Genomic DNA, 25496 nt, shown 5'->3' on the forward strand with positions numbered 1-25496 from the left:
GCTTTTACAGTAAAAAATTGGACTTACTTATTAAACTTAATTGCAGTAAAAGATAAATATTTATGTTTTTACTAGTTTCCTTTGGTGTTGTAAAACTAAATATACCGAGTAAGCTGATTTTCCATTTTTTGCCATATTTAAGTTATAAAAAAGCCCATTAAACAAATTATTATAAGCCCCGAAAAGCATGCTAACTGCAAAGTTTTCTCTTCGGTACGTTATAGAATTTTTTATATTAGAATTAGAGCTTCGTAGCTCCATAAATCCATTGCGCTCTTCACTTTCTATATATAATATTGTAAAGCGAAATATTAGCTTTGTTTTTGTTTAATTTCAGCTCCTCTAAAAAAAAAAAAAGAACAATGATTTAGCCTCATCGATCTTTTATTAAAATATTGTAGAGCTTGTATTTATTAAACTCAAAACTTTTTTTTTTAATCCTGCAAATTATAAAAATATATACATTTTTAAGTTTACACGCTTTATTAATAAAGAATAATTAAAAAGATTGCGTATAATCTGCTACTGAGAGGTCTTAAATACACGTGATATTTTTTCTTTTCATCTCAGAATCTTACCTCATCGCTGTACAACTTATAATATATCATAAAATTAATCATTTTAAAGTAACATTTATGCAGAGAAAAGCTTAACTTGAAAATTAATAATAAAAAATCTTATTTTTTTAAAACATTTTTAATGAAAAGAGAACAATCAAATAATAAGAAAATAATTTTCCAAAATTTTATAAAAATATGCAGAACAGAATTAATTATTTTAAATTAAATATTAAATATATGATAAACTCTAACCTATTTTTAAAGTGAAGTATTATAGTAAAAATAAATGTGAAAACTTAAAAAAAATTGGAGTCGTAATGTTAAGACTAACATTATAGAAACAAATATAATTTAGTAAAAATAATTTAAAAAAGTTGGTTAATAAAATATTAGAAAAAATCAAAATTAAAATATTTTAATTTATAAAGTTAAAAAAATACTATAAAATACTGATAAAAAAGTCTTATAAAAAAATTAATAAAATTACAAATAAAAAAATCATTAAATAATTTAAAAATTATAAATTTACTAAAAAAAATTAATGCAGAAAGGTCTAATATAATTTTATAGGGTTTAGTGAATGAAAATAATAAATATAAATTTGAGGGCTTTGAATTTATATGTTTGTTAAGAAATTAAAATTTTCATTTAAAAAATTAAATTAAGCAAAAGAAGTATAAAGTTAACAGTAGAAAGAATAGTAATTATTTTTAAAAGGAGACAAAAAATTTAATTAGTTTAATTAAATTCTTGGGAAAAAAGACAGTTTTATTTTTAAAATATTCTTCAAAAAGTTAAAAAAACAAATAAATAAATTAATCTAAAACTATATTACGTATGTTTCCTTAACCCACATTTTAGTTCGCAAAAGAAATATATCAGTGAAATAATAAAAACGTTATAAAATTATTATTTTTAAAAAATAATTTTATTTTAATTAAAGTTTTATAGAAAGTAAATGGAAAAATATAAATTATCAACTCTAATTTAATTTATATTATATATTTAAATAATTTGCAAGTAATACAATTCTGAAACTTATTACAAAAAGAAAAAACTTATTAAAAATTACCATTAGCTTATAAAAATAAAAAATTAAATCAAGGAACTTATAATCTTTCACTATAATAATTAAATAATTTCAATAGTTTTAAAAACTTGCATTAACTATCAGAAATTGATGACTATAACGTAAATTTAATATAATAAAACTAAGTATAACGAATTAAAATGAAAGCTTACTTTAAAAGTGATTTACAAATAAGTTAAATTTATTTTTTGACAAAAAAAATTAATTACTTTCTATTATCACTAAATAAGTATTGAAACTAAAAAGTAAGTTTTTATATATAAAATTAACAACTTACGATTTCTGATTTCTAGAATTCTTGGTACCACAAATTTTGCCTTCTGAGCTCGTCTTCCTCTTCGGGAGCAAAATCTTTAACAATGTTGAAGTAACTTCGGATCAATTCTGGACTTCTTTCATTAATTAAATTGGCCAAAGTCATACTTTATTATAATATAAATATTTATAAAAATTTAATTACCATGTTATGGTAAAATAAGAATTTAAAATAAAAATATATAAAAAAAACTTTTATAAATTTTAATTAGAAAAATTTTTGTTACAACTTTACTAAAAATCGGTAAAAACAAATTATATTTTTAAAATATTAAAACATCTATAAATAATTGTAAAGTAAAAAAAACTTTTTTCGACAAAATCAATTTTTTTAATTATCTAAATATACTTAAAAAATCAAGTTTTCATTATTATTTAATAATTAAAAGCAATTCGTAAAAGAAATTATCTAAATTTTAGGGAAGAGTAAAAATTTTCGATATAGTATTTAATATTAACTATTATTTAGTAAAGACATAATAATGACTCAAATTTTTAAAAACTTTATATAAATACAACTTGGAGACATTCACCTAAAAAAAATATAAATATTCTTTTAATTATATACAGGCACTTAAAAATGTATCTTTTAAAAAGGATTTTCATATAAATTAAGTGGAAATTACATATATATATATTATTTTATAGACATTGGCGACTACCAAGTCAAATCAAACAACGATTTGATGCAAAGGTGATCGGCAGCTAAAATAAGTTCGAAAAGAACATCCTAAAAAATTTATAACTTAAAATAAATTTCAAAGATTTTTATTTTTATTTTTAAATTAAAAATTCATATGTAAGAATATCACGGTAAACTTTATAAAATAAGGAAATATAATCTAATTTAAAATATAAAATTCAAAAAAAAAAACTTCGAGCAATAAATTTAGTAAAGTAAATAAGAATTTCATTAGAAATTTACAGTTTTACATCTTAAAATATTAATAATAAATTTAAGTTAAAAAAAATCACATCATTATACAGTTTATAGTTTGTAAAGTGTATATATAATGGTTTCAAATCATATTAGTTATGAGTTAAATGCATAAGAGTAGAAAGATTTTATTTTTTATAAAAAGTTAATCTAAAAACTAAATGCATCAAAATTTAATTTCCTCATATTATAATATTTAACAAAGTTCGTTAAACTTATTTTATACAGGTTTATTAAAAGCTAAAATAAAATCCACTGATTTAAAAACTTCAGATATAAAAAATTTGCTTACAACTTAATTTTTTCTATAAATTGACTGAAATAACTATTTAAGTAATTAATAAAACATTATTAATGTAAATATCAAAAAATAATAAAAAATTAAGGAGTAGCCATATTATTCCATTTAAAAAATGTATTTAGTATATATAGATTTTTATAGAAATAATTAACTTCTGAATTGATCTTAAGGTCTACAAAAAATTATTAATAAAAATTTTATAGTTCAAAATAACTTTTTCTAAGAGAACAATATATTGGTATACAATTAAAATAAAGTTAAAATTATTTTTGGTTTTATATTTATAAGTTCTGTGAATAAAACTCTAATAATTTTAAAAATTATATACATTATTTATCCAAAAAATTATATTTAGTTAACTCGTAAATTTTTTTTATGGTAAAATAAATGTAAGTAAGCGAGCATATTAAAATTTTGTTTTTAATTATAGTAAAATATTTTTTTTAACAAATAAACATTTTCGTTGAATTATTATAATAATTAATTAAGCTTGATAATATAGAAATTATATATTAGATAAACTGCACAATTTATAATGTATAATTAGCTTTAAAACAAAAGTTTCATTAATAATAAGAAATTTAAATAACACAAATAACTTATAATATTTTTAGTTATATATTAACTAATTCATTAATTTTAAATTTTTTTTATTAATAGCGTACCTTAATAAAAAGGTAATATAAACAAACTCAAATAAGGAAAGATAAAAGCTCTACTATGTGATTTTCATAATATATATTAATAAGAACTTTTAGTTAGCAAAAAAAAAGAGGATTATAAGAATTGTAATAGCAATACAGAACTTTTGTATAAAAATAATGTATATAATTTAAGGTATTAAATAATATATTTTTCTATAAAAATAGTTTAATAAAAGCATCACTTAGAAAACTTTTATAATAAAAAAAATTAAAAATTAAAATGATGTAAAATAATTTCAAGGAGTATTAAAGTTTAATCTTAACCTAAACTTTCTTTTATTTTTACATTTATTATATTAATGATAGTAATTTAATTCTCAACAATTTTTACTTAACCAAATTAAACGAAAAACAATTAATTTAACAAAAATTATGCTTTATTTTAAAACTTCCATAACTTAAGAATCTTTTTGATATTATATTATATTTATACTAATCATAACTAAATATAAATAATTTTTTATAAGATTTTATACTTAAGAACTTTATATATTTTTTAATATTTTTAAAAACTTTTATTCTAGATATTTAAGATAAAAGTTAAAATATATTCTAAATATTAAACTATAATTCATTAAGAATTTAAAACGCTCAATGTTATAAATTTTAAAAGGCTAATACACTCATCAAAGTTTTCCAAGTTTTTATTTATAAAACCTTGAACAAATATTATTTATACATTATATATTCGAAGTTGTTTAATTGAGAGGTTAACCTTATAAGCTAAATATTAACTATTCTTAAATGTACTTAAAATACAATAAGTTTAAAGAAAATCTAAATATTATATATATGTAAAAGTTTAATAGTTAAGTAAAAAAAATTTAAAAAAGGTAAATTAAAGTTGTAAATATTTTACTGTAAAAATAATTCGAATTATTTAACTTAAAGTAATTATATATGTATATAATAAGCTTAACTTGTTGAACATTAACAAAAGATTTGTCCCATAAGTCGATACTGTCATAGGAGAAGGTTGGCTCGCTATCCATCTAACAATAAAAAAAATATATTTTAACTATAAAAATTATATTTAAGATTTCTGTAAATAATATATTTTAGCCATGAAAAATAAATCAAAACCTACATGCAAAAATTTACTTAAAAAAACAATTTAAAATTTATAGAATTTCAAGTAAAGATGCTGTTAAATTAACAAGCACCAAAGAAATATGTTTCAAAAATTCAAGTTTATAAAAAAAATGTAATAATTTTATACAGCTTCAGTGGACAGCTCATCTTCTTTGTGATACTCACAAAAACGAACAACTTTTTCTAACACTTCTCCTCTGATGGAATCCAGATATACGCTTTTCTTTATATTAGTGTCTCCCTCTAAAATTGTTTATAGTAACGCATAAAATTTATCTTTTAAAGCGTTAGTAAAACGATATGTTTCACTTTTTAACAAAACGAGTAAAGTCGATGAGTGAGTTAAGGCTTTTAAGGAAATGTCATAAGTAGCCTTATCCGAACTTATCAAAGTGATAGTTTCGAGCATATTGTACTTTTGTGTCTAAATATCTAAAGAGAATTGTAAACTATTTACAATTTTATTTTTTTTTAAATATATACGTTATACTTTCCAGATAGTGAGTTGTAAGACTAAGCCAGCGATATTGAATAATAAGATGTTGAAATTGGCAAACCTTTCGCTTGGAAACTTGAGTAAAACTTCCCCCCCTCTTCTAAATGAAATCTTGTATGGACCAATTAATATTTCTTATGATTTTTTTATTTTTCAGCCAAAATATTTGAAGTCACGTGGTTTCTAAGCGAACTACATGGTTCCAAAATTTTAGCAGAAAAATATCACATTTTCGTGATAAAATAGTTTAAAAAAATTAAAATAAACATTGTTGTAGAAATAAAGTAGGTCTCATTATATGAGAAGTTAAAAGTTTTCGCTTTTTACACTTCAATATAAACCTTACGCTTATAGTTTATTCTCGAAAATGATTTTTTTACTTATAAGAAATTATAAAGAGCGTTAAATATTTTAGTAATCACAAACTTTACTAAGAATATAGACTTGTAACTACTCTATTATTAGTAATTAATAACTAGTGTAGCCCTGTTAACTTTTTTGTAGTAGCTAATAAAAGAAAAAGGCCAGGAAGTTTAATAGAGCTAATTATACGAGAAAAACAAAATTTATATGATAGTGTTCTTAAGAACTAAGTTAAAAAGGTATAACACTTTTGTATTTATATTTAAATGCAAAAATAAATTATAGATACGATAAAAACTAATTATTTAAAGGTTTTTATGCAAAGTAATAATCTCTGTTAAAAAATGTTAAGGTTTTTCAACATGTTTTTAGACAGCATATTAACAATGAGCACTAAAATATAGTTTCACGTAATACATTTAAAGTACCAGTTTCATCAGCCCATATAAATATTTTCAGACTATAATTCTTCGCTTGCATTTAGCCTTTAAGCTACTATATTTCCTTAAATTTTAATTTTTTAAAGATTATTTCTGTGCACGGACTTTTGTAAAGCGTTCAGTTCACTAACTAAAGCCAATCTTTTTTGTTTTGCGGGCTATGTGAACGAAAGTGGTTAAACTTTTAGGGTACAGAAGCAACAAACGGAATTTATAATAATTACCTTTTTGGTCTAGGGTAGAAAGAGAATTAATAGAAATAAATGCTTTAATTTTTTTTTTTTTGATATAACTCTACCAAGTACCTACTTTATGTTATAATGTTAATGTTATTATTATTTTAAATTGCCAAATAAATTGTATTATTAGGAAAATGCTTAAATTTTTACAATTTTTTCTAAGAGAAGAGGTATGGTATAAGATCGTTATTTACTATTTTTTAAAGCAACTCTCAAATAGAAGTCAATTAAGTTAATTTAACTGTAAAAACGCCTTTTACTCTCACTGATTTATTGTAACGGCTGCATAAAACTTGTGTATGAAAGTCAACCTATTATAGTTTTTAATAACTATAATTATTATATTATTACATAATGACTTATTTATATAAGGGGATCAATATAAATAACACTAGTTTAAATAATTTTTAATATCACAAATATATTTCTTCCCAAACAACATTACCAAATTACCGGTAGTTACACCTGCGTTAAGATAAAAGCCAATGGTCTTCTTACTTTCTTATCAGTTTATAAGCAAGTGATAACGATAGTATAATCTAGCAATAATGGCCACGCAATACTTGAAAAGAAAAAAAAGTTTTAGGCGTCGTACTTTACCATTAATGATATTGCTACAGGCATTTTTTATTAGACCAGCTAAATAAGTTGAAAAAGTCCAGTTGTCCTGTAAATAGTTTGGACTTGAAATGGTAGCTTTTCGAGATATTTCAGGGGTGTTGCCTAAGACCCCCATTTTGTAGTAATTCTATTACAATTAATTTGCGTAGCACTCTCTTATAAGCGTGTAAGGCAGCAAGGACCGTACTGGGATACACTCCTTGTTGCATCAATAAGTGGTATATTTTATAAAAAAATATTAATTATAAGCTATTATATACGCGCCTCTACAACTTTTGCTTCTCTCTTTAGGATTCATTGCTGTAACTTTGGCTTCCATTGGGAATGTAGTTACCAGACAAAGTGTTGAAAATGACATTTTTAAAGAAATAAAACAATCTCTATACATTTTATTTATAGTTTGTGAGCCTTTTTGAGCAATCTTTGAATTCTCAGTCATAGTTTGCAACTACATCAAACTGGCCTGCGTCCTTGCACCAGGTTTGCGAATCTTTGCTAAACCTTTTCTTTTCGTACAAGCCTTAAGCGCTAAAAAAATATTTTAACATACCAAGAAATACTCGCACCCCTTTTATAAATTTAATTTCGTTAACTTATTTTATTGTTAGGATCACGGCTCCTGCGCTCCTTGAAATCCGCTCTTCTTGGAACTTTCTTAGCTTTTTTTGCATGCCGGATTTATATCGGCTGTTTTCGATACCTTAACAAAACAGTCGACGGAGGAAGGGCGTGGAATATTCATACCCCAGCTTATATCTGCTTATTTATACCAGAACTGCTTGTCACAGCTCTCATAATTTATACCTGTTGTAAGAGAGCAAATAATAAAAACGAAGGAATCTTTCATATAAAATCTGTTCTAAAAAGCAATTTTTTTATTTTGGTTACTTTGGATATTTGTGGGTGTTTTCTCACCCTGGCTTCAGCCCTCATTGGCGTTAATAGTACTTTTTCGGTTAGAGTAATACTCTAAACCTTGCTAAGAGTGCAGTTCCACTGATCCTTACATTAGATGCGGTTTTCATAAAGATGGAAAGCCGACAGTCAACACTTGGGCCCTTCCAGGATGAATCGGCAAGAGCGGCTTTCAGCCAGGTATAGTATTATGTACATATAAAAAGATTTAGATTAAAAATTACGTGCGGTAATATTAAAGAGTGTTATAAAAATTTCCAATAAATAAACCGTAGCTTTACCTTACTATAATTGTAAATTCTATCGTTAAATAACAGACAATAGAATCTTTTCTGGCCAATACATTTGAAGTTCTTTAAAACAGCTTGCTGAAGAGTTTAGTTTAAATTTTATTATACTGAAACTTTCTATCCAAGATGTAACAAAGATGAAATTAATAAAAGCTAACGACTATAAAGATATTTTTATAGCTTCTATTACAACTTTATATAAAAACTTTATTTGTTAGTTTACTGTTAAAATTACCACAGTTGAGCATAGAAGGGAAAAAGAGAAAAGCGATTTACAACTTTAAAATTTACAACGCTTAATTAACTTTCGTACAACCGTACAACCCTCAAGTGTCTAAAGGTCTATTTAAGGCTTTAGCCTTACAAAGAGTTGCTTATATAAAACTTATACGCGTATAATTAATAGGATTGTTACCACAAAATACCGAACCCTAAATCGATCTCTAAGATTCTTTAGTAGTGCACCAAAATTTTGAACATTCGTACCCCCTTTTTAATATTATATAAATCACTAAACACCGGGGAACATAGTTTGAAAGTTAATACACTTAAGGGTATAAAAAATACAAGTTAATGCCGTCTTAAGGTTTAAATACCGTAGATTTTGACCGACATATTCTGTTTCTTACCAAACATCGAAGTAACGGGAATTACCAAGTCTTGTATCGGTTATAGCTTTTTCTCTTACACTTTTTTAAACAGTTTTAGCCCAGGTTTAGTTATAAAGCCAATACGGCTTTAGCAATAGCTTGCTCAAACTTTAAACTTAGTATTTACTTCCATACAAATATTATTAGGCTTTTTTTTTTTTTTTCAGAAGTTTATTGTCAAACCGTTTTCCGCCTACTACCATCAAAACTTTTCTTTGTAACAAATGTTCTTGTACTTCTTTATAAAAAGGTCTAACAAGTGTCACGAAACGATGTTTTTTTTTTCAATATTATTTATTTATTAAGATATGTTCATATTTTAGTACCTTACTAATATACAAATAAAATCTGCAAATTAAACAGACCCTAAGTTTATTCGACTTAAGTTTTACCTCGCATTGCTTATACATCTAAAATCCCTGACTTGCTTTATGTATTTTTAGGACAAATTATGCAGACAGAACATTAACTTAAAACTTACCCACAGTGTATGTCTACTTCCTTTCCTTTTAACTTTTGTTTTTAGCCTTCCCCTTCATAGCGCAAACTTCTCTTCACATTATAAGATACCGTACTTTGTACTGTCTCCTCTTTGTTTACGCTTGCATTGCACAAATAAATTTTATAGTAATTATTAACCGTAACACTTCTTCTCCTAATGGTAAATTTACCTTTTTCCACTTTTTTTAAACCAGAACTGACCACTTGTTTTATAATTACGAAGTTAGGCATTGGTCGAGGGCCAGTCTTTCATGAATTAAAAAAATATTTCTAGAAGGGTTTCACTCATGTTACGTATAACATCAGAATATGTGTTCACTAGTATTGAAGTAGAAAATTCTTAAATAATTTACTTCATTTTAACGTAAAAGTTTCAATATATTTAAGAAAGAATCGTCAGAGGCAATATTAACTTCGTTAATTACTAACGATCAAATTAAACTGTAAGTGAAAGTAACATGGAATCACAGACCCATTCACATGGTGTTAAAAGGCGCTATATACAATTTGGAACGGGATTCCAAGGAAGCACACACAGTTCAAAAACCGATTGGTTGTAGCGATGTTAATTCTCAAAAAAATGAGTTAATTTCTGGGGACTTCTCTACAACTGGGATTAAGTAGAGATATAAAAGGTCCCCTCCAGTGAGCCGGCATATTTTGACTAGTCAATTGGCTTTTGTTTTACTTTATGAGTTCTTATTATTTTTATAATCATAAATATATTTTTACCCGATCTTTTCTCTACAAAAAAAAGATTTATTTTTTACAGTAAGTATTAAAAAGTGAAAATGTTGATTTTTTTGATGCTCCACTTCGCATGAGTTAATTATATATATCTGCACAATGCATTCTTGATGTAAAAGAATAATACTTAGGCGAAGACCGCACGTTTCATAAGGCTCTAAGTTCACTTATCAATAATAAAGAGTATACGTGTAAAGATAATGGTCAATATAAGAAGGCTTTGCTTTACGTAAAGTATAGGTGATGTACGTTATAGAAATAACGTAGTAATATACAGATAAACGTAATTAAAAAAGACGTATTATAAAAGTAAGACCACTACGTAAGCTTAACAAATTTAGATTTAAAACAAATAACTAAGTAAAAGTTGGAAAAAGGTATAAGCAACAGGCATTTTTAAAAAAAATTACAAGAATCGACCTAGTAAAAAGTATGTTTTACGGTATTAATATCAAAAGCTAACCTACGGGAAGGTTTAAATGTTTAGAGCAATGTTGCGTTAGTTAAGATTATTTATGAGACAAGTTATTAACAATGGGAAATAGTAAAGAAAAAAAGGTATGGAGAGTTTTAAAAGTCTAGAAAGTTAGATCTTGTTTGTTTTAACAATACTAAAGGTATTTACTCGCAAAGATCAAATATTTTTTAACTTGTATAAGCTCATTTTTACCGAATAAATGAAATATTTAAAGAAAGAGCTAAGCTAAAATTACTGCTTGTTACTTCATATTATTAAGATTTTGATTTAAGTGCTCATAACTTAGTTTTTTTAGGCTTTAGTATCTTTATTCAAATTTTATGAGAGTATCACAAAAGTTTTGTTATCTTTTAAAATTTTGCTACTAAGTTTTCTAAACCTTTTTACCGTTTCTTTTTCTTTTTATAAGGTTAAATATTTCTAAAATTTATAATTAAAGGCAAGGCAACATTATTAAATTGAGCATGGATTAGGCATACTTTCCATTAAGGTAGTAAAGTTCTTTTAGCGCCACGAGAGAAAATGGTGAATGTATATGATTCCCAGACACTTAATGCTATATTTAGTATCAAGGATGGGTAAGGCCTGGTAAGTTTAATGTTGAAATAGTTTTGAAGAAGCAGCTTAACATTAAAGCTGCAGCGCCTGAATCATGTATTTGTAATTAGGAAGGTCACTTTCATCCTTGCAAAATCTCTACAGTCTTGTTTTAAGAGCTAAATATTAATGAAAAAATTAATTTTCATTTTCATTGAAATTCAAAGTATGTTAAATTTTTAGGTGTATATATTAGAATTAATTAGAAAATAATCAATGCTTGAAAATAAATTTCCCAGTGTCCTAATTTGTGCTCATGAATAAGAATTAAGATTGGTAAACATACTCTTAGTAAAGAAAATTTAGTGTTTCGTCTACATAAAATTGCTCTTACGGATAAGCGTGGCATATTAAATCAAATAATTAACACTTTTTGCACGCTAGCGCTTTTTCTATTTAACCTTTCAACCATAAATTCTGCTTATGCGTTAACTTTTTAAGTTAATTCTGTTATTGGCTTATATTTAACAAATATTTAAACTCACGAAGATAGTTAATATTTTAATAAAAAAAGCTTTGGCTACCATCTCCTGTATCTCTATTACAAAATTCATTTGTTTTCCTTCTTTATAGTTACTATTGTATATAAATTTTAATATTTAATAAGGCAAATTAAAAATTTGAGACATAGTTGGAACCTCATTTAATTCTAGTAGTTTTTTACTATTTTTATTTTTTTACAGTAAAATAATATTTTTCTCAACTAATTTCTTTACATATAATTACAAATCTTACCTTCTACTATATAGTAGTGCTCACTCATGGCTTGCTATTAAAAAAAATAAGAGCAGTATGATGATGAAATTTTCTTAATTGTAAGTTGTAGGTAAAGTTTACCAAAATAAATTAATAAAGGGAAATTTTATTTTTTAGAGAAGGAACTTATTGATATAAGTAACATCAAAGCTGTAAATTATTTCTCCTCTCTTAGACACAACTAGCATTTTTGGGTATAGTTAAACTAAGTTTTTAGTGAAACTTAATAAGCATGTAAATAATACTACTCGGCGATACTCTATGAACCCTTAAAAATTATCGAAACTTAACTATGCTATCAAATTTAGATTGACACGAATTATAAAGCACGATGGAATGCTTATAATTTGAAAAATGTTAACAAGGCTAACTTTCATTAAAAGAAAGATAGGTGAGGAAAAAAAATTAATAAATACACCAAAAAGAGGGCTTCTAAACAAAATAATTTAAAAAAAGATCTAAATAATTCTAAGGAAAAATTTATATAAGGATTTTATCGAGTAATGTCAACTTCAAGCTTCGTAAAATGATGCGTAAAGTAATAAAAATGCTTTCAAAGGTCACTGGGCATAAGGATGACCAACTTTGGAAATTTATCATTATTCTTGTGGACCGCATTTCTCTTCGACCTCTATATAATTATTTGACCTGGGGAAGTAAAGCTGGGGGACTTGCCGTTTTTAAAGGGTAACCAGACTTTCTAATGGCAAAAGATATAAGAGTTACCAATTTGAAGCACCTTAAAGCAGGAAAAAGCAATAATACACCAAATAATATCCGAAATTCTAGAGCACATTGTACGCTAGCATCTAATTCTCATAGCAATGAAGATCATTTAAAAAAATTTCTTATAAAGCAAGGGCTTAAAAAAGTTAATTGTTCATTTGAAACAAACCACTCACTTATTCCCGAAAAACAGGCTTATGCAAGCGTTAATCCGGACGAAAGTCATCCTTTTTTAATTCTATTTAGCTCATCTCAAAGTGTAGCAGTTTTAAAAAGGTTTATGGAACATGAATACAGCTCAGAAAATATAGACTTTGTAATGGCTGTTTTTCTCTATCGAGAAATTAAAAGTAAGAAAAAGCGTACTTTAAAGGCGCTTCAAATACATAAAGAATTTATTGTTTCTACTGGTCCCCGACAAATCAATATTTCTGATATCTGTGCTAAAAACATAAGTGCTGGCCTAGAAGAAGCAGCCCCTGAACTTTTCGATCAAGCTAAAGATCACCTCTTAAGTGTTATTAGAACAAATTCTTTTCCCCGTTTTTCTAAAGCAGTTAAGTTACTGGTGACGGAAAGTTGGAAGCGCGCAACAGAAAAATTTTCTGTTACAGAAATAGGATCAGAGTTTTATACTAACCTTTTTAAACTCTCTCCTAGCACAGAAAGACTTTTTACTAAGGCAAACTCTAAAAGTCAAAGTGCCATGTTTGCTTCCATGATTGATCATTGTGTCACCTGCCTAAGTGATCTAAAAACGTTTATTACTCAAGTATCTGCTTTATCCAAAAGACATCGGACTTATCGCTGCCACAAAGGGCACCTACCAGCAGTTAAAAAAAGTTTTATTAAAACAATGAGGAAAGTGCATGAAAATAATTGGAGTGAAGAAGTTGAAGAAGCTTGGTCTTATGTTTACGAATTAATTGCTGTTATTATGAATTACTGGCTTCCTAGCCCCCCACTTTTATCGGAGAAAGTGGATAGTATAAAATTTTGTTGTACGAGTTAGTGTAATTCACCAGGTATTGCCGTTATATTATGCAAAATTCTAATAAAAAAATATTATAAGCCTGAAAATTAATTTTCAAAATAAGGCATGTAACGCTAGTGATATAATTATTGTTGAAACCCCACAATGTTCTAGGTAAGTCAAATAATTTAACTTCCATATGTTGACTGGCTATTATTTTGTGATGAATCTTAGTCTAAAAACATCGATCGTAGCAAATAAAGCAAGTAGATAAAGTTCTCTCGCTTTCGGTTTACTGCGACTTCAGAAGCTTAGAACATATTCGCATATACATAAGCTCATAATTTCGCTTTAGTGCCCACGGCAAGGGTTAGGTACTTATACCATTCTGCTTTTTGAAATAGTAATATTTTGTGACCAGGCCTTCTCATTCAACGAATTTAGCAATTGCATTGCGCTTTGCGATCATAATATTTCATTAAAATTTTAAAGGTGTAAACTTCTGGGCTTAAGTTAAAAACTCGAAATTTTTGAGTGTCAGCCGCCACCAATTTGTATGGTACGCTCGCATTCGAAGTTTTTCCGGGGCTATTGACACTACTTCGCTGCACACATACGTTAGAAGCTTTCAGAGAACGGCACTTTATTAACCATCTTAATAATTACATCAGTTACAAATTTTTCGGGGTATTAAAGTAAAGAACAAGAATATAAAAATTGTCAAATTTTATTACAGAGAAATTTATGTACTAAATAAATTTAACTACTGCGTACAAGAGTGACAGTGGGATTAAATTTATATTTAAAAAAATTTTAATATGCGTTAAACTTTATTGTAAAACAATGGTAAAATAAAAAAGGCCAAAACGCCAATAAGAAAAATTTTATTAACAAATTCATTCAGTGACGTTATTAATATTAATGGAACTCCAGTTGAACTCGATATTCTTCATCTGCCTAACTGTAATTGGCCTAAAAATATTACAATTAACATAAAAAAAAGTTAATTACATAACTAATAATTAGGAAATTTTTTTTTCTGCTGGTATTCATTGCCAAATACCAAATACCTACTTAATTAACGCCCCCCCCCCTCTCCGCCTCCTATACACACAAATTTTTTTTTACTTTCTATCAATTTGTATACATAATTTTTTGTCTTTCGAAAAGTCACCATTTTATAATGGGATTGTTTTTAAGGTCGATACGCTCAACGACTTCTCCGAGAGTACTCAATTCAGTAGGTAACGCGGTAATCAAGTTATTGCTTAAGATAATTTCTCGAAATCCTCTCAACTGAGGAACCACCTCAGCGGGAAGCTCCTCGATTTTCAAGCTGGAGAGATCCAACAAGTCCAATTCTAATTAATAAATATATTTATGGTTTACTTATTTTTGATCCTTTAACATTTCTTATATATTTAAAGACACTTTTTCTCAATTATTAAAAGTTTATAAAATCTTTTTTATCAATTTAATTATGATAATTAGGTAAAAATCTCGTTATTTTTAGCTATGAGCAGCATTTTTAAGAAACATAATTACTTTATCATCCCTAAAAAAATTAAATTTAAAAAATAAATTTTTATTTATATTCTATTTTTATATTAATTATTACCCTTCTATTATTATACCAATTTTACCTTTATTTAGTATTTTAAAAACAATAATATTTATTATTTAGCTATTGTATTAAGTATCTTTATTTTATTTATATTATTTAATTTAAAAAAAAACCTTCTTCATTGTATAGTCTAATAATTATGTATATATAATTAATTATTATTATATTGACATTTGTTAATATTATATTCCCAATAGAATCGTTAATACAAAAATATAAATAATTTACATATTAAACAATATCATATAATAAAAATCTAAGCTAAATATTTCGACCAATCATGTTTTCCCAAATTCTGGGGAACACTTTGATTGGATTGGGTTTAATTTGTAAGACTCTTAGCTTAACCATGCAATTCATTGAGTTCGGAAGATACTCAAGTCTGTTACGCTCCACATGAAGTTCTTTAATTTTGATGAGTTTTCCAAAATCTTGCACAAAGGAAAAATCAAAATTATGTATCTTACATACTCATCACATTATACAGCCCAATAAACATATATTTAAGGGGCCTATAAGGATTTTTTTATAAATAAAAGAAAACTTAGAAACTAACTTAATGAAAACGTCTAAATGTTAAAGAATAAGAAAATATTAAATAATCGTAATTAAAAAAATATTCTTTTTCAGATAGTCCTGACTTCTGCTTATTAAAGAGTTTTATATAAAGTTTATCATAAAAGTTAACGTCTGACCTTCTGGGAGTTTTTCCAACAAATTGTCAGAGATATCCAAATGCTCCAACGAAGTTAACTGCATAAATTCTTCAGGCAGTTGTGAAATTTTATTTCCACATAAATTAAGTTTTCTTAATTGAACATTAGCGTTTATCCCTTTAAAAATGAGGTTAGAAGCATCATGTAGAAGTTTTTTAAAACAATATTTCAACTGGAACAACTTATAGTGATACGTCAATTATTCAGTGTAGCTACAAACGCATGGCGCTTATATAAAAGCGTATCTGTGAAAAACTGCCACTAAAGAAAATATAACAATAACACTTATAGTAAATTTTCTATTTTCTTTATAATTTTTGAGTTCATTATTAAAAGTTTCTGCTTGTTTTTTAATTTTAATATTATACCACTATTAGTCCTTTATATAACTTTTAACATACTGGCTGACTAAACAATGAAAAGTTGAGGCTTATTATTACACAACAGGTCAACAGTTGTACAAATTTTATTATTTTCCATTATTGTTAGTTTTAATAGGCTTTTTTTTTAACTTAAAATTAAGTTTTGAGAATATAACTTTTATAGTTTATAATACATTATTACCCGAAATATTCTCTAATTCGCACTTTTCAAAGCTTAACTCTTCAAGCAAAGTCAATTTCGTTAGATAACTCGGTACCTTCGTAAACTTATTCGAGGCTAAAAGCTTAAAGAAAAAAATTTAAAAGATATAGTAACAAGAAATGTGCTAAATTAAAAACAATTTTTTTTTTAATACCTCTAATATCCCTTTAAACGCAATTAGTATACATATTTACGGGATTTTTTAGAAGGAAAAAAAGAGCCCTGTAAAGCTACTGAAAAGCATTCGCCCACAAGTTTTTTGTAGGCAGTTGAATAGGAATGTATCTTAGCGGTGTTAAAAGCGAGCATCGTTCATTATAATGAAATTTAAATTTTTTTGTAATATTTTAAAGCAATATGCCTGCTTACATACTGCGCATGTCTCTTAGCTATGATTTTTAGCTTCCAACATTTCAAACAAAAGATAACAAATGTTAGAAGTTGATTTCCATAAAAAAAAACTTTGAAACGAAAAAGTTAGCCTTTGTTAAGATAAAATGAACTAAACGTATATCTTCAATTAAGATGTCAGTTGTTAAACGGCACTACCTGTAGGGAGTATAAGTGTAAAAAGCTATTGTCTTCCCCTTTATAACGCCGTACACCTTGTAAAACATGCAGTTTATTACTTCCCATTAATCAAAGAAGGTTTATTGACCTCATTCTAAATATGTAAATAAGGTAACTTTAACTGCAGAGGATCGTTATAAAGCAAAATAATATGTAAGTATGGAATAAGTATTTATGGTAGATTACTCGCTATAAATATTCTCACCAACCCAAAGCTCTTTGTAAGCAGATACATATAAAAAACAATATTTTACGACAGTGGAACTATTTATTAGACAACTATTATATGGAACTTAGCAGACACCAGTGTTCTAAGAGCAGAGCAAGAAGTAATTTCAAAAGGAAGATTAACAAGGTAATTTCCAGTCAAGTTTAAATATACCAAATTCGGTAAATATTTTATTTCTGAAATTAACTGTTTCAAGTTAACTTTTAATCTAGAAATATAATTTCTACAATGAAAAGAGGCAACCTCACTGGCACCAGCTGCGCTCATAGTAAGCTTGGTGAGGCTTGTAAGTTTCTGAAATTTTTTTTTAGGGAGCGTGTTGAGATTAAAAGAGATGTCTAAAGATCCGGTTCTCTACAAGCATTATAACGCATATAATTAAAGATGGAAAAGTCAATATACCACAGCCTCTGACAAAATTTTAGAAGTCTCAATCTTTGTCTTGTCTCCTTTATACTTTAACTAAAAAGATTATATAGTATCAAAAACATATCAACTTTTATTTTAAAAGCAAACCTTCAACCTAAAATTTTCCACATCTTTCAATAATTTGTTTTGAAATATCCATTTATTGGGGTCTTTTGACATTTTTAGGAAGTCGTAAGACAGGCTCTGATAGACCTTGCCAGGACAAGAGAAGGTGATAAAGAAACTTGGGAGGGCCCTCAGACCTCTCCCCTTTGCTTTAAGGCCTTTTTCTTAAATGTTATTACTTTGACTGGCTCCTTAAATTTAAAATAAGCTTCGATTATTGATAACTGCCATCAGTATTTTGTTTAACTTCTTCTCATTGGTGAAGTAACTGCTAATGATTAAGCTGAACATATACTAAAACGCATTTTTAAGCAATTTTTAGAAAATAGTTTCAGAACACCCGAATAGTGTTAAGAAAGAAAGATTTACCATTCGTCAAAAATTTTGTTTGCGGTTTAGGAATATTTTTGTTTAAAATTTAATCATGGTCATTAGTGCTGCCTCGTAAGACACGGAAGGGCTAAAGCACTAACTACTGCATTTATTACCCTTTTGATAAATTCGCTTGTTTTGGTCAAAGAATCACCCTTAATTTCTACTTTAATAACTTTCAAAGAAACCTTGATAACGGATGTCTACCAGATTACATCTTTATGAACTAAATCAATTCAGTCATCTCTCATATAATAAAGTTGCTTATAAGTGAAGTTATAAACATATTTTATTAAATCATTTTACCATTAATTTAGACTCTATTTACTTTATGTGGTTCAATTACTGTAATATGCTATTAAACTATTTAAGTTCATGTTTGATGAAAATAAATTCACTAGGCCCGACTTTTGATTAGAACGTATAACTAGGTTAATAACGCATTTAACCGACACGAACTCACTAATTGGGACCTAAATTAAAATAGCATGTATATAATATGGACTTATGACTACAAATTTCTAATCTACATATAAAGCTTTTACTTAAAAATTCTAAGCTATTATACGCTTAATTATCATTAAAAAAGATTATACACTCTAATCATGCAAAGTAAAAAGATTACTTATTAACGACTCCTCGCCTTTGGTCAAACTTCTGAGAGCTAATCGCTTCTGTTTCCTAATTCTTGATAGTTAATTCAGGTCACATTAAAAAATGGTTAAAAATTTACACTTTTTATAAAAAATATCAGTTTTAAGCATTTATGTTGTCAAAAGATAATAAGCTTATAAAAAAGGCTAAAGAGGATAATTTATTTGTATATGATTGTTAAGGTTATTTATAAATAAGGTCGTTTGGCTATTACTTTACTTTGGAGGACATAACTGAGACCTAATATGAAAAACATAACAGCATCTTCATGCAAGTAGTGTCTACGGTTATACTATTATTTAGTTTAAAGAGCTATGTAGAGTTTCCTTAAACTTTATATAGAGAACTTTAAATTTTTTCTTACATTTTTTGGTTTTTTTATATTAGAAGTATATTCCATAATACTCTATTATTACTTATAGATACTAGTCAATCTATCTATTAATATAAGTATAAGATAGTAACTCGTAGTGCATAAACTTTGTCACAACTTAAGTTTTACTAAAACTGTACCACATTTCTCAGGGAATGCTGTCTTTAAAAGCCAGTAGCGTACACATTCAAAATATTATTAAAATAAGTTTACGACTATGTAGCCCTTAATCTATATAATTTAAGTTATAGGTAACCGATATAAACTTAAACAAGAACTATAGTACCTTTTTATTTAATTACTTAAAATATATACGAATGAACGCGAGAGTGCTGGTATTTAATTTTTTAGGAAGGTTAACTTGAAATCCATAGAAAAGCTTTCTCATATAAAAAGTTCTCCGGTTATTTTGTTTTTAACTTGATCCCTTTATGAATGAACTTTTGGCAGTCCGCGGGGTTGGCAATAAATATATTGATTTTTATTATTTACCTACAAATTATGTAGTAATTAATATATTATCAGTAAGCACTTTACTTAGAAAACTAAAAAATGATTTTAGTATAAGCAGGTACAGCTTGTTGTTGTTCAAGTGGACTACTTTCTAAAATGTTTTCCTAACTTTGTTCCACGATTTGGGTTTGGTAAATAACTACCTTTTTCATAATATAAGTGAAATTTTTTTTAATTTAAGGTATTTTACTTCAATTCTTAGTTATTAAATATATACAACTTTTATATTATATTTTCATAAAAAATACTATTTCATTTTTGAGTATATTAAAAAATAGAATAGTATTTTATATGGCTTCTCTGCACTCTAACTTTTTAGTTTAACGTTCAATTCCATTTATTTCTAAGTTTTTAACCGTGTTAACGTTTTTATTTTACAGACCCATATGAAAAGGATCTTTTGTGCCTAAAAGGACCTCTTCCTCTTCCAAATAAGTGTGTTCTTGAAGTTACCATTTGGATTAATGAAGATTTCCCCTCTCAACATCCAGTTCTTCACTGTTTATCTCCAAACGAAAAAGACGTGCTTTATAATTTGGTCCTTGATATAAACAATGACCGGTTACGACAAAAACTTACTGACATTTGGGATCACGTAAAACCTTCACTCTTCCACTTTTTAAGCACCGTCTCGCATACATTGGTTCTGCCCAACCCACGCACGTTTGCATTTCTTTATTATTTACGATAAACTAAACAACGTTTCTAATATGCTCTCCACACAACAGTCCAACTCCTAATCGCTCGTGTAAACCCAAAGGAAGTGAATCTTTAGATTTGAGAGAGAATGAAACCAAAAATCTGTTACCGGCAATTTTCGCTTTGAATTCACAAGCGCATAAGTTGCGAGAAGTGGATAAAGTTTATTAAGAAATATTATATTTTATGTACAGCAATTGAAAACTTAATTTTTTATATATAGAAGCTCAGTAAATATGCTAAACAGCTTGAGAAGTGTGATTCTCAAGATCTTGAAAAAGAAATGCAGTTGTCTGAAGTTTTTTGGAAGAACCAACTTAAGCTACTTCGAACTTTGGAAAACTTAAATTTTGAAAAAGTTTAGTAAATTTAATTTAATTTGCAAGCAGCCCACTTGGTAGTCACTAGACTTTGCTGGTTTGCAGGACTTAAAAAAAAGTCATAAACTTTACGGCAATATGCGTATGCCTATAACTTTTTTCTATAGCTTTTCATAAAAAAGATTTTTATTTTCATCAGTAAATTACTATTTTGAGAGATGTAAAAGCATTTTCAAAAAATTTGCATTTTGTTTTGTTCTTTTTTATTTTAATTTTTTTATATGATTCGCGCCATATTTTGGTTCCTTTCCTGTGAAAAATTGATCTTTTTATCTTTTTTATGAAGTTTATACGAACAAACCAAAAAATAAGCTTATAATTTAAGTATTAGACTACTATGTATACACTGAAATATTTATTGTTTCTTTTTTTTTGGTTATAATAATAAACTTTTTACCTTTGAAAGTTTTACAGTTACATTGCTAAACTTGTTTGTTTAATTACAGCTACTGCACTTGTGTGTTGCTATAAATCTTCATGTCAATAAAAGTTTTATCATAGTGAAATTTAAATAATCCAGAAATTTTTTACAGCTTTCACGATATCTCTATTCGACTGTTTTCCTTAAAGCTTTGTAGTTTCGTACATGTAATTTTTAAAAAATTTTTTAAATTACGTTGTGCTAATTTTTATTTTCGATCCTCAATCTCATACCATTTTGAGACATCTTTTGTTAAGACTCCCTAAATTTATTTTTTAACGCTATATCAATTTTTTTTATTTTTTTGTCACATATAAAAGATAATAGCTTATCACCTACTAAAAAGAGAGAACTGTACCTTAGAATTGAAAATTTAATTGTAATAATTTTTTGTCTCGTTATGATGACTTTAATATTTCGGCTCATATGTAAGTACTAATTTATTTAATACAGTTGGTCCTTTTAAAGTCATATTCAGTTTCTAATTCGCTAATTTTGAAAATTTCTACTCTAATTATAATATGTATATATAGTTGTTAAAAAAACGACTACACCGCTCCTCCCGTAAAATTTATTCAAAGGGAAAAGATGTTTTTTAAACATTTTTAACACTTTAAAATTTTCTAAATAGTATATTCGAAAAAGTGTTTATTGTAGAGAAAAGGTCCATTCTTTTTACTTTAAGTTATTAAAAGCTATTAATCAGGAGATAATCGTTTTGTTAGTGGGAAAATTGTATTTATATATTTTTATATTCATATATTTAATAATCCTTATGATGCGTAACTTCTCTTTAAAACCTTAAATTTTCTAAAACTACAGAATCGTCGAGAAAAACTACTGGAGAATATGAAGCTGGAAGAGCTTCGCTTAAAGAAAACTCTTGAGATGTTTACCAATGAATATATTTGTCTAGATAATGTGGTCATCACCACTTCACCAACTTTTGAAGAGTTAGTTTTGAGTCTGTGCTAATATTAACTTTTGTCGACTCATTCAGAAATATTTTCACATAATAACTGTTCAATTCGAAAGAGGTTCCAATTTTTAACACAATGCCAAACCGTTGGAGATAAGCACTTTCATAACTTTAACTTGTTTAAGTTAGAAAAACAATCATTTTATTGTGGATGGGAAATGTTTCTTTTTATAAGTTTATTAACTTTGACTTAACAAGAGTATTATTTTCCTTATGTGTCTTGTTTCGGTAAACATTTCTTTGACGTTAGGAAGGTGGTATGCGTTGGTTTAGCCTTATAAGAACGAAAACTCTAGTCATTGTATAGCACATTTACAAAACTTTGAATTCCAGACACTACTAACTTTAAAAAATAATCTTTGCTATATAAGCTCTCTTATTTTTTACCCATATTAATTTGTATATCCATCGTGCACTACGGCTTTAAGATGTCGTTGTATCGGCTAAATTCTTTTGGGAAATTATGGAGCTTTTATTGGAATTTGTGTATATTCACTTTATAAATAATTGCGTCAATATAGACCAACTAGTTGAATCTTTTTGCTTTAAGACCTTCTTTCGCTCCCTTTGGAGGGATAATTATTAACTTTAATTAACTTAAACATGCTTAAAAATACTTGTATTTAATGATATATACTTAAAAGTTGTTAACATTTTCAGTTGCCTGCATATTTTTCTCTTCAGAGCGTAATACTTCGCCTTTTTTAAAAAAACAATGTCCTGTTCAATAGTTGTTTTTCCGTTATACAATTCTTTGTCAAGCGAATGTATCTCTATACAGTTGCAACTCTGTATTACTAATTGTTAGTAGACAGGTTTATCGCAAGCATTTATTTTTTAGCAACTAGTAAGCTGTCTGCTTCTTGTATCTTCTGTGGCGCTTAATTAGGTTTGTTTGGGTGCACTTAAAGCATTGTTAGAAAAAATGACTAAGCTATAGTTAATCCCCTGCGTAGAGTTTTTCATTTCTACTATTATTAGCTAGTAAGTTTTTATAAATTGTGTTAATCACAATTAGAGAAACTATTTTAATTATGGTCATAACAGAAAGATAAAACTAATTACAGAGAAATATGGCTTAACGTATTTAAAGATGAAATTGGCCTATTTATTGTTATTGAGCCTATTTACTATTGGGCTTAGTTTCATTAAATCTAATGCAAGTAACTAGCTGAAGTTTACTTTTGCAAATATATCATTTTGTAATAGCAAAAACTGCTGCTGTAACTAAATTAAAGTTGTAAACTCCTCCTATATGTAGTTTTCTTACTTAAATGTCTTATCGTAAGCACCTCTTAAAGATTTTTTTTTTTTTTTAGAATTTTGTATCAAATTGCAAAAGATAATGCCTATGCTGACGTCATTAATCAAATGGTGCTTGCTCTCGAGGAAAACGTGTTTACTCTTAACATTTTCGTCAAAGTAGTCTTTCCTCTCGTAAATTCCCTCAGAAATTTGTATTAAAAATATTTTATTTCAGAATGTCAGAATTTTTTTTAGAAAACAGTTTAAGACGAGGGCCCTAACCTTGAAAATGTTACCAGACGCAAAAACTTTGTCGTCGAACAGTTAGCGACAATATTGTGTTGAATAAATACTACGGGGGCGACTGTTACTACTATTAATTCTTTTACTAATCGTCTTTACACTTTATATCCCACCTAAATTAAGATTTTTTGTAGTTGCACACGAGATACTCATCCCATCAATAGTTGGCCAGCGCTTTTTATATAATAGACTTACCAAATTTCCTTACAACTTTTTCATTTTTAATTAATATATAAAAAGTAACCAGGAGGGTAATAATAATCTTTTTTTTTAACTTTCTTCTTCAGAACATAGGAACATGTAAACTGAGGACACCGTAAGTACATCAGTTTTTGTCTTTACCAGTTTTTGATAAGAAAAAAGTTTCAACTTTTGGCGTATTTTACAAGTTTTTTTTTTTAACTTTTCTCATTACTAACAAAATTTCTTTGCAAAATATAACCAAGCTCCACTTTGTGTGCTCTTTTTTCTAGTACTATGCTTTTTAAAAATTCCTATTTCTTTGAATTACAACCTTTCAAGTAAACGTATGAATTAATTTTGCTTAAGTCCTAATAATTAACATTTATTTATTTTAAAAAAAGGTTGTCTTATTACATAATAAAATTTTAAACATTCTACATAAGCAATATTATGACTTGGGATTTTTAATTACTCTTTCAAAGTAAGAAAAAGAGAAAAGAGTTTTTTTAGTTTATTTACGGGGCTACAATGGAAAGTTTTCAATAGAAATATTTACTTTTTCCCGTAGCAGAAATCTGTTTATTAAAATAACGTTAAGTTTACTCATTTGAGTTAAAAGTAAACTTAAACTTATTATAAATTTAACGTAAGAAATCTTTACTTTTTTGAAGATTTCCGTCGTCACAGTCTTCTAAAAGCCGCTTAATACGGATTGAAACGTCAGACATACTCGGACTTACAGTTCTAGAGACTTTTGGAATCTAATAATTATTATAATAATAAATAAATTAGTAGTAGCGATAACGACTTATCTACATTATTTTTCAGAGTCCCACAGTTGATAACTACAAGAGCATTGCTCTGCGGAAATAAAGGTTAAAATAGCAACTGGACAGCAGACTTATAATTTTAATATAAAGAAACTCGTTCATAAAGTGGAGCGTGGACTGTTCGTAGAAGCGGATTGGAAACTAACGCTAAAGAGCCTCTAAAGTTATAAATTAATAAACCAAATATCGAGAATTTGTCAAAATATTTTTTTTTGATAATTGAGATTGGAAAAAAAAACAAATTTATTTATCGAATAAAAATCAGTCTACTCTTTCCAGTGAGAAAGGCTTATCCGCTTCAAGTTATTGCAGTTTATAACCTAAAGTAAAAGCTTGTAGGAACCACTCAACAATAATAAATATTTTATAAATAATTACGGTAACTTCTCCTTTTACAAAGGAATCCACTACTAACTCTTCTATAGCTGGATTACTGTTAAGCAGAACTCCTAACACTATACTTAGAAAAATAGTTTAACTGGTTATAAAAGGCAA

General features: G+C 26.9%; 2 protein-coding genes and 3 long non-coding RNA genes across 6 annotated transcripts; 2 read left to right on the forward strand and 3 right to left on the reverse strand.

Annotated features, from left to right (window-relative positions):
* Positions 1 to 510: 510 nt before the first annotated feature.
* Positions 511 to 5318, reverse strand: LOC135121156 (uncharacterized). Its single transcript, XR_010278874.1, has 5 exons — positions 5127 to 5318; positions 4828 to 4899; positions 2628 to 2695; positions 1928 to 2072; positions 511 to 593 (listed from the first exon to the last, which is right to left on the reverse strand). It is a non-coding gene; the product is annotated as an uncharacterized LOC135121156 (long non-coding RNA).
* Positions 5319 to 7174: 1856 nt separating this feature from the next.
* LOC135121163 (uncharacterized) lies at positions 7175 to 8462 on the forward strand. The gene is made up of 4 exons (XR_010278877.1): positions 7175 to 7376; positions 7450 to 7638; positions 7767 to 8253; positions 8391 to 8462. It is a non-coding gene; the product is annotated as an uncharacterized LOC135121163 (long non-coding RNA).
* Positions 8463 to 14660: 6198 nt separating this feature from the next.
* LOC135121160 (leucine-rich repeat protein lrrA-like) lies at positions 14661 to 18180 on the reverse strand. Its single transcript, XM_064045467.1, has 9 exons — positions 18032 to 18180; positions 17918 to 17977; positions 17759 to 17869; positions 17591 to 17701; positions 16696 to 16798; positions 16111 to 16248; positions 15691 to 15846; positions 14966 to 15152; positions 14661 to 14763 (listed from the first exon to the last, which is right to left on the reverse strand). Exons 1-9 carry the CDS (start codon positions 18101 to 18103, stop codon positions 14688 to 14690), a joined length of 1014 nt encoding a protein of 337 aa, XP_063901537.1. The 5' UTR covers positions 18104 to 18180; the 3' UTR covers positions 14661 to 14687.
* Positions 18181 to 19821: 1641 nt separating this feature from the next.
* Positions 19822 to 24034, forward strand: LOC135121164 (uncharacterized). 2 transcript variants are annotated; one of them, XM_064045470.1, is made up of 8 exons: positions 19822 to 19906; positions 20011 to 20092; positions 20342 to 20624; positions 20690 to 20822; positions 20884 to 21018; positions 22284 to 22414; positions 23760 to 23862; positions 23921 to 24034. In XM_064045470.1, exons 1-8 carry the CDS (start codon positions 19880 to 19882, stop codon positions 24011 to 24013), a joined length of 987 nt encoding a protein of 328 aa, XP_063901540.1. In that variant the 5' UTR covers positions 19822 to 19879; the 3' UTR covers positions 24014 to 24034. The 2 variants fall into 2 exon arrangements, with proteins under 2 accessions (XP_063901540.1, XP_063901541.1); XM_064045471.1 differs by lacking the exons at positions 23760 to 23862; positions 23921 to 24034 and adding an exon at positions 22497 to 22524.
* An 814-nt stretch (positions 24035 to 24848) lies between these two features.
* LOC135121158 (uncharacterized) lies at positions 24849 to 25158 on the reverse strand. Its single transcript, XR_010278876.1, has 3 exons — positions 25096 to 25158; positions 24988 to 25032; positions 24849 to 24932 (listed from the first exon to the last, which is right to left on the reverse strand). It is a non-coding gene; the product is annotated as an uncharacterized LOC135121158 (long non-coding RNA).
* Between the last annotated feature and the right edge of the window lie 338 nt (positions 25159 to 25496).

This window comes from Zophobas morio, unplaced genomic scaffold, assembly GCF_036711695.1.
Source record: "Zophobas morio isolate AGI-343-1 ecotype UQ-CSIRO unplaced genomic scaffold, CSIRO_AGI_Zmor_V1 ptg000513l, whole genome shotgun sequence".
Classification (NCBI taxonomy): domain Eukaryota; kingdom Metazoa; phylum Arthropoda; class Insecta; order Coleoptera; family Tenebrionidae; genus Zophobas; species Zophobas morio.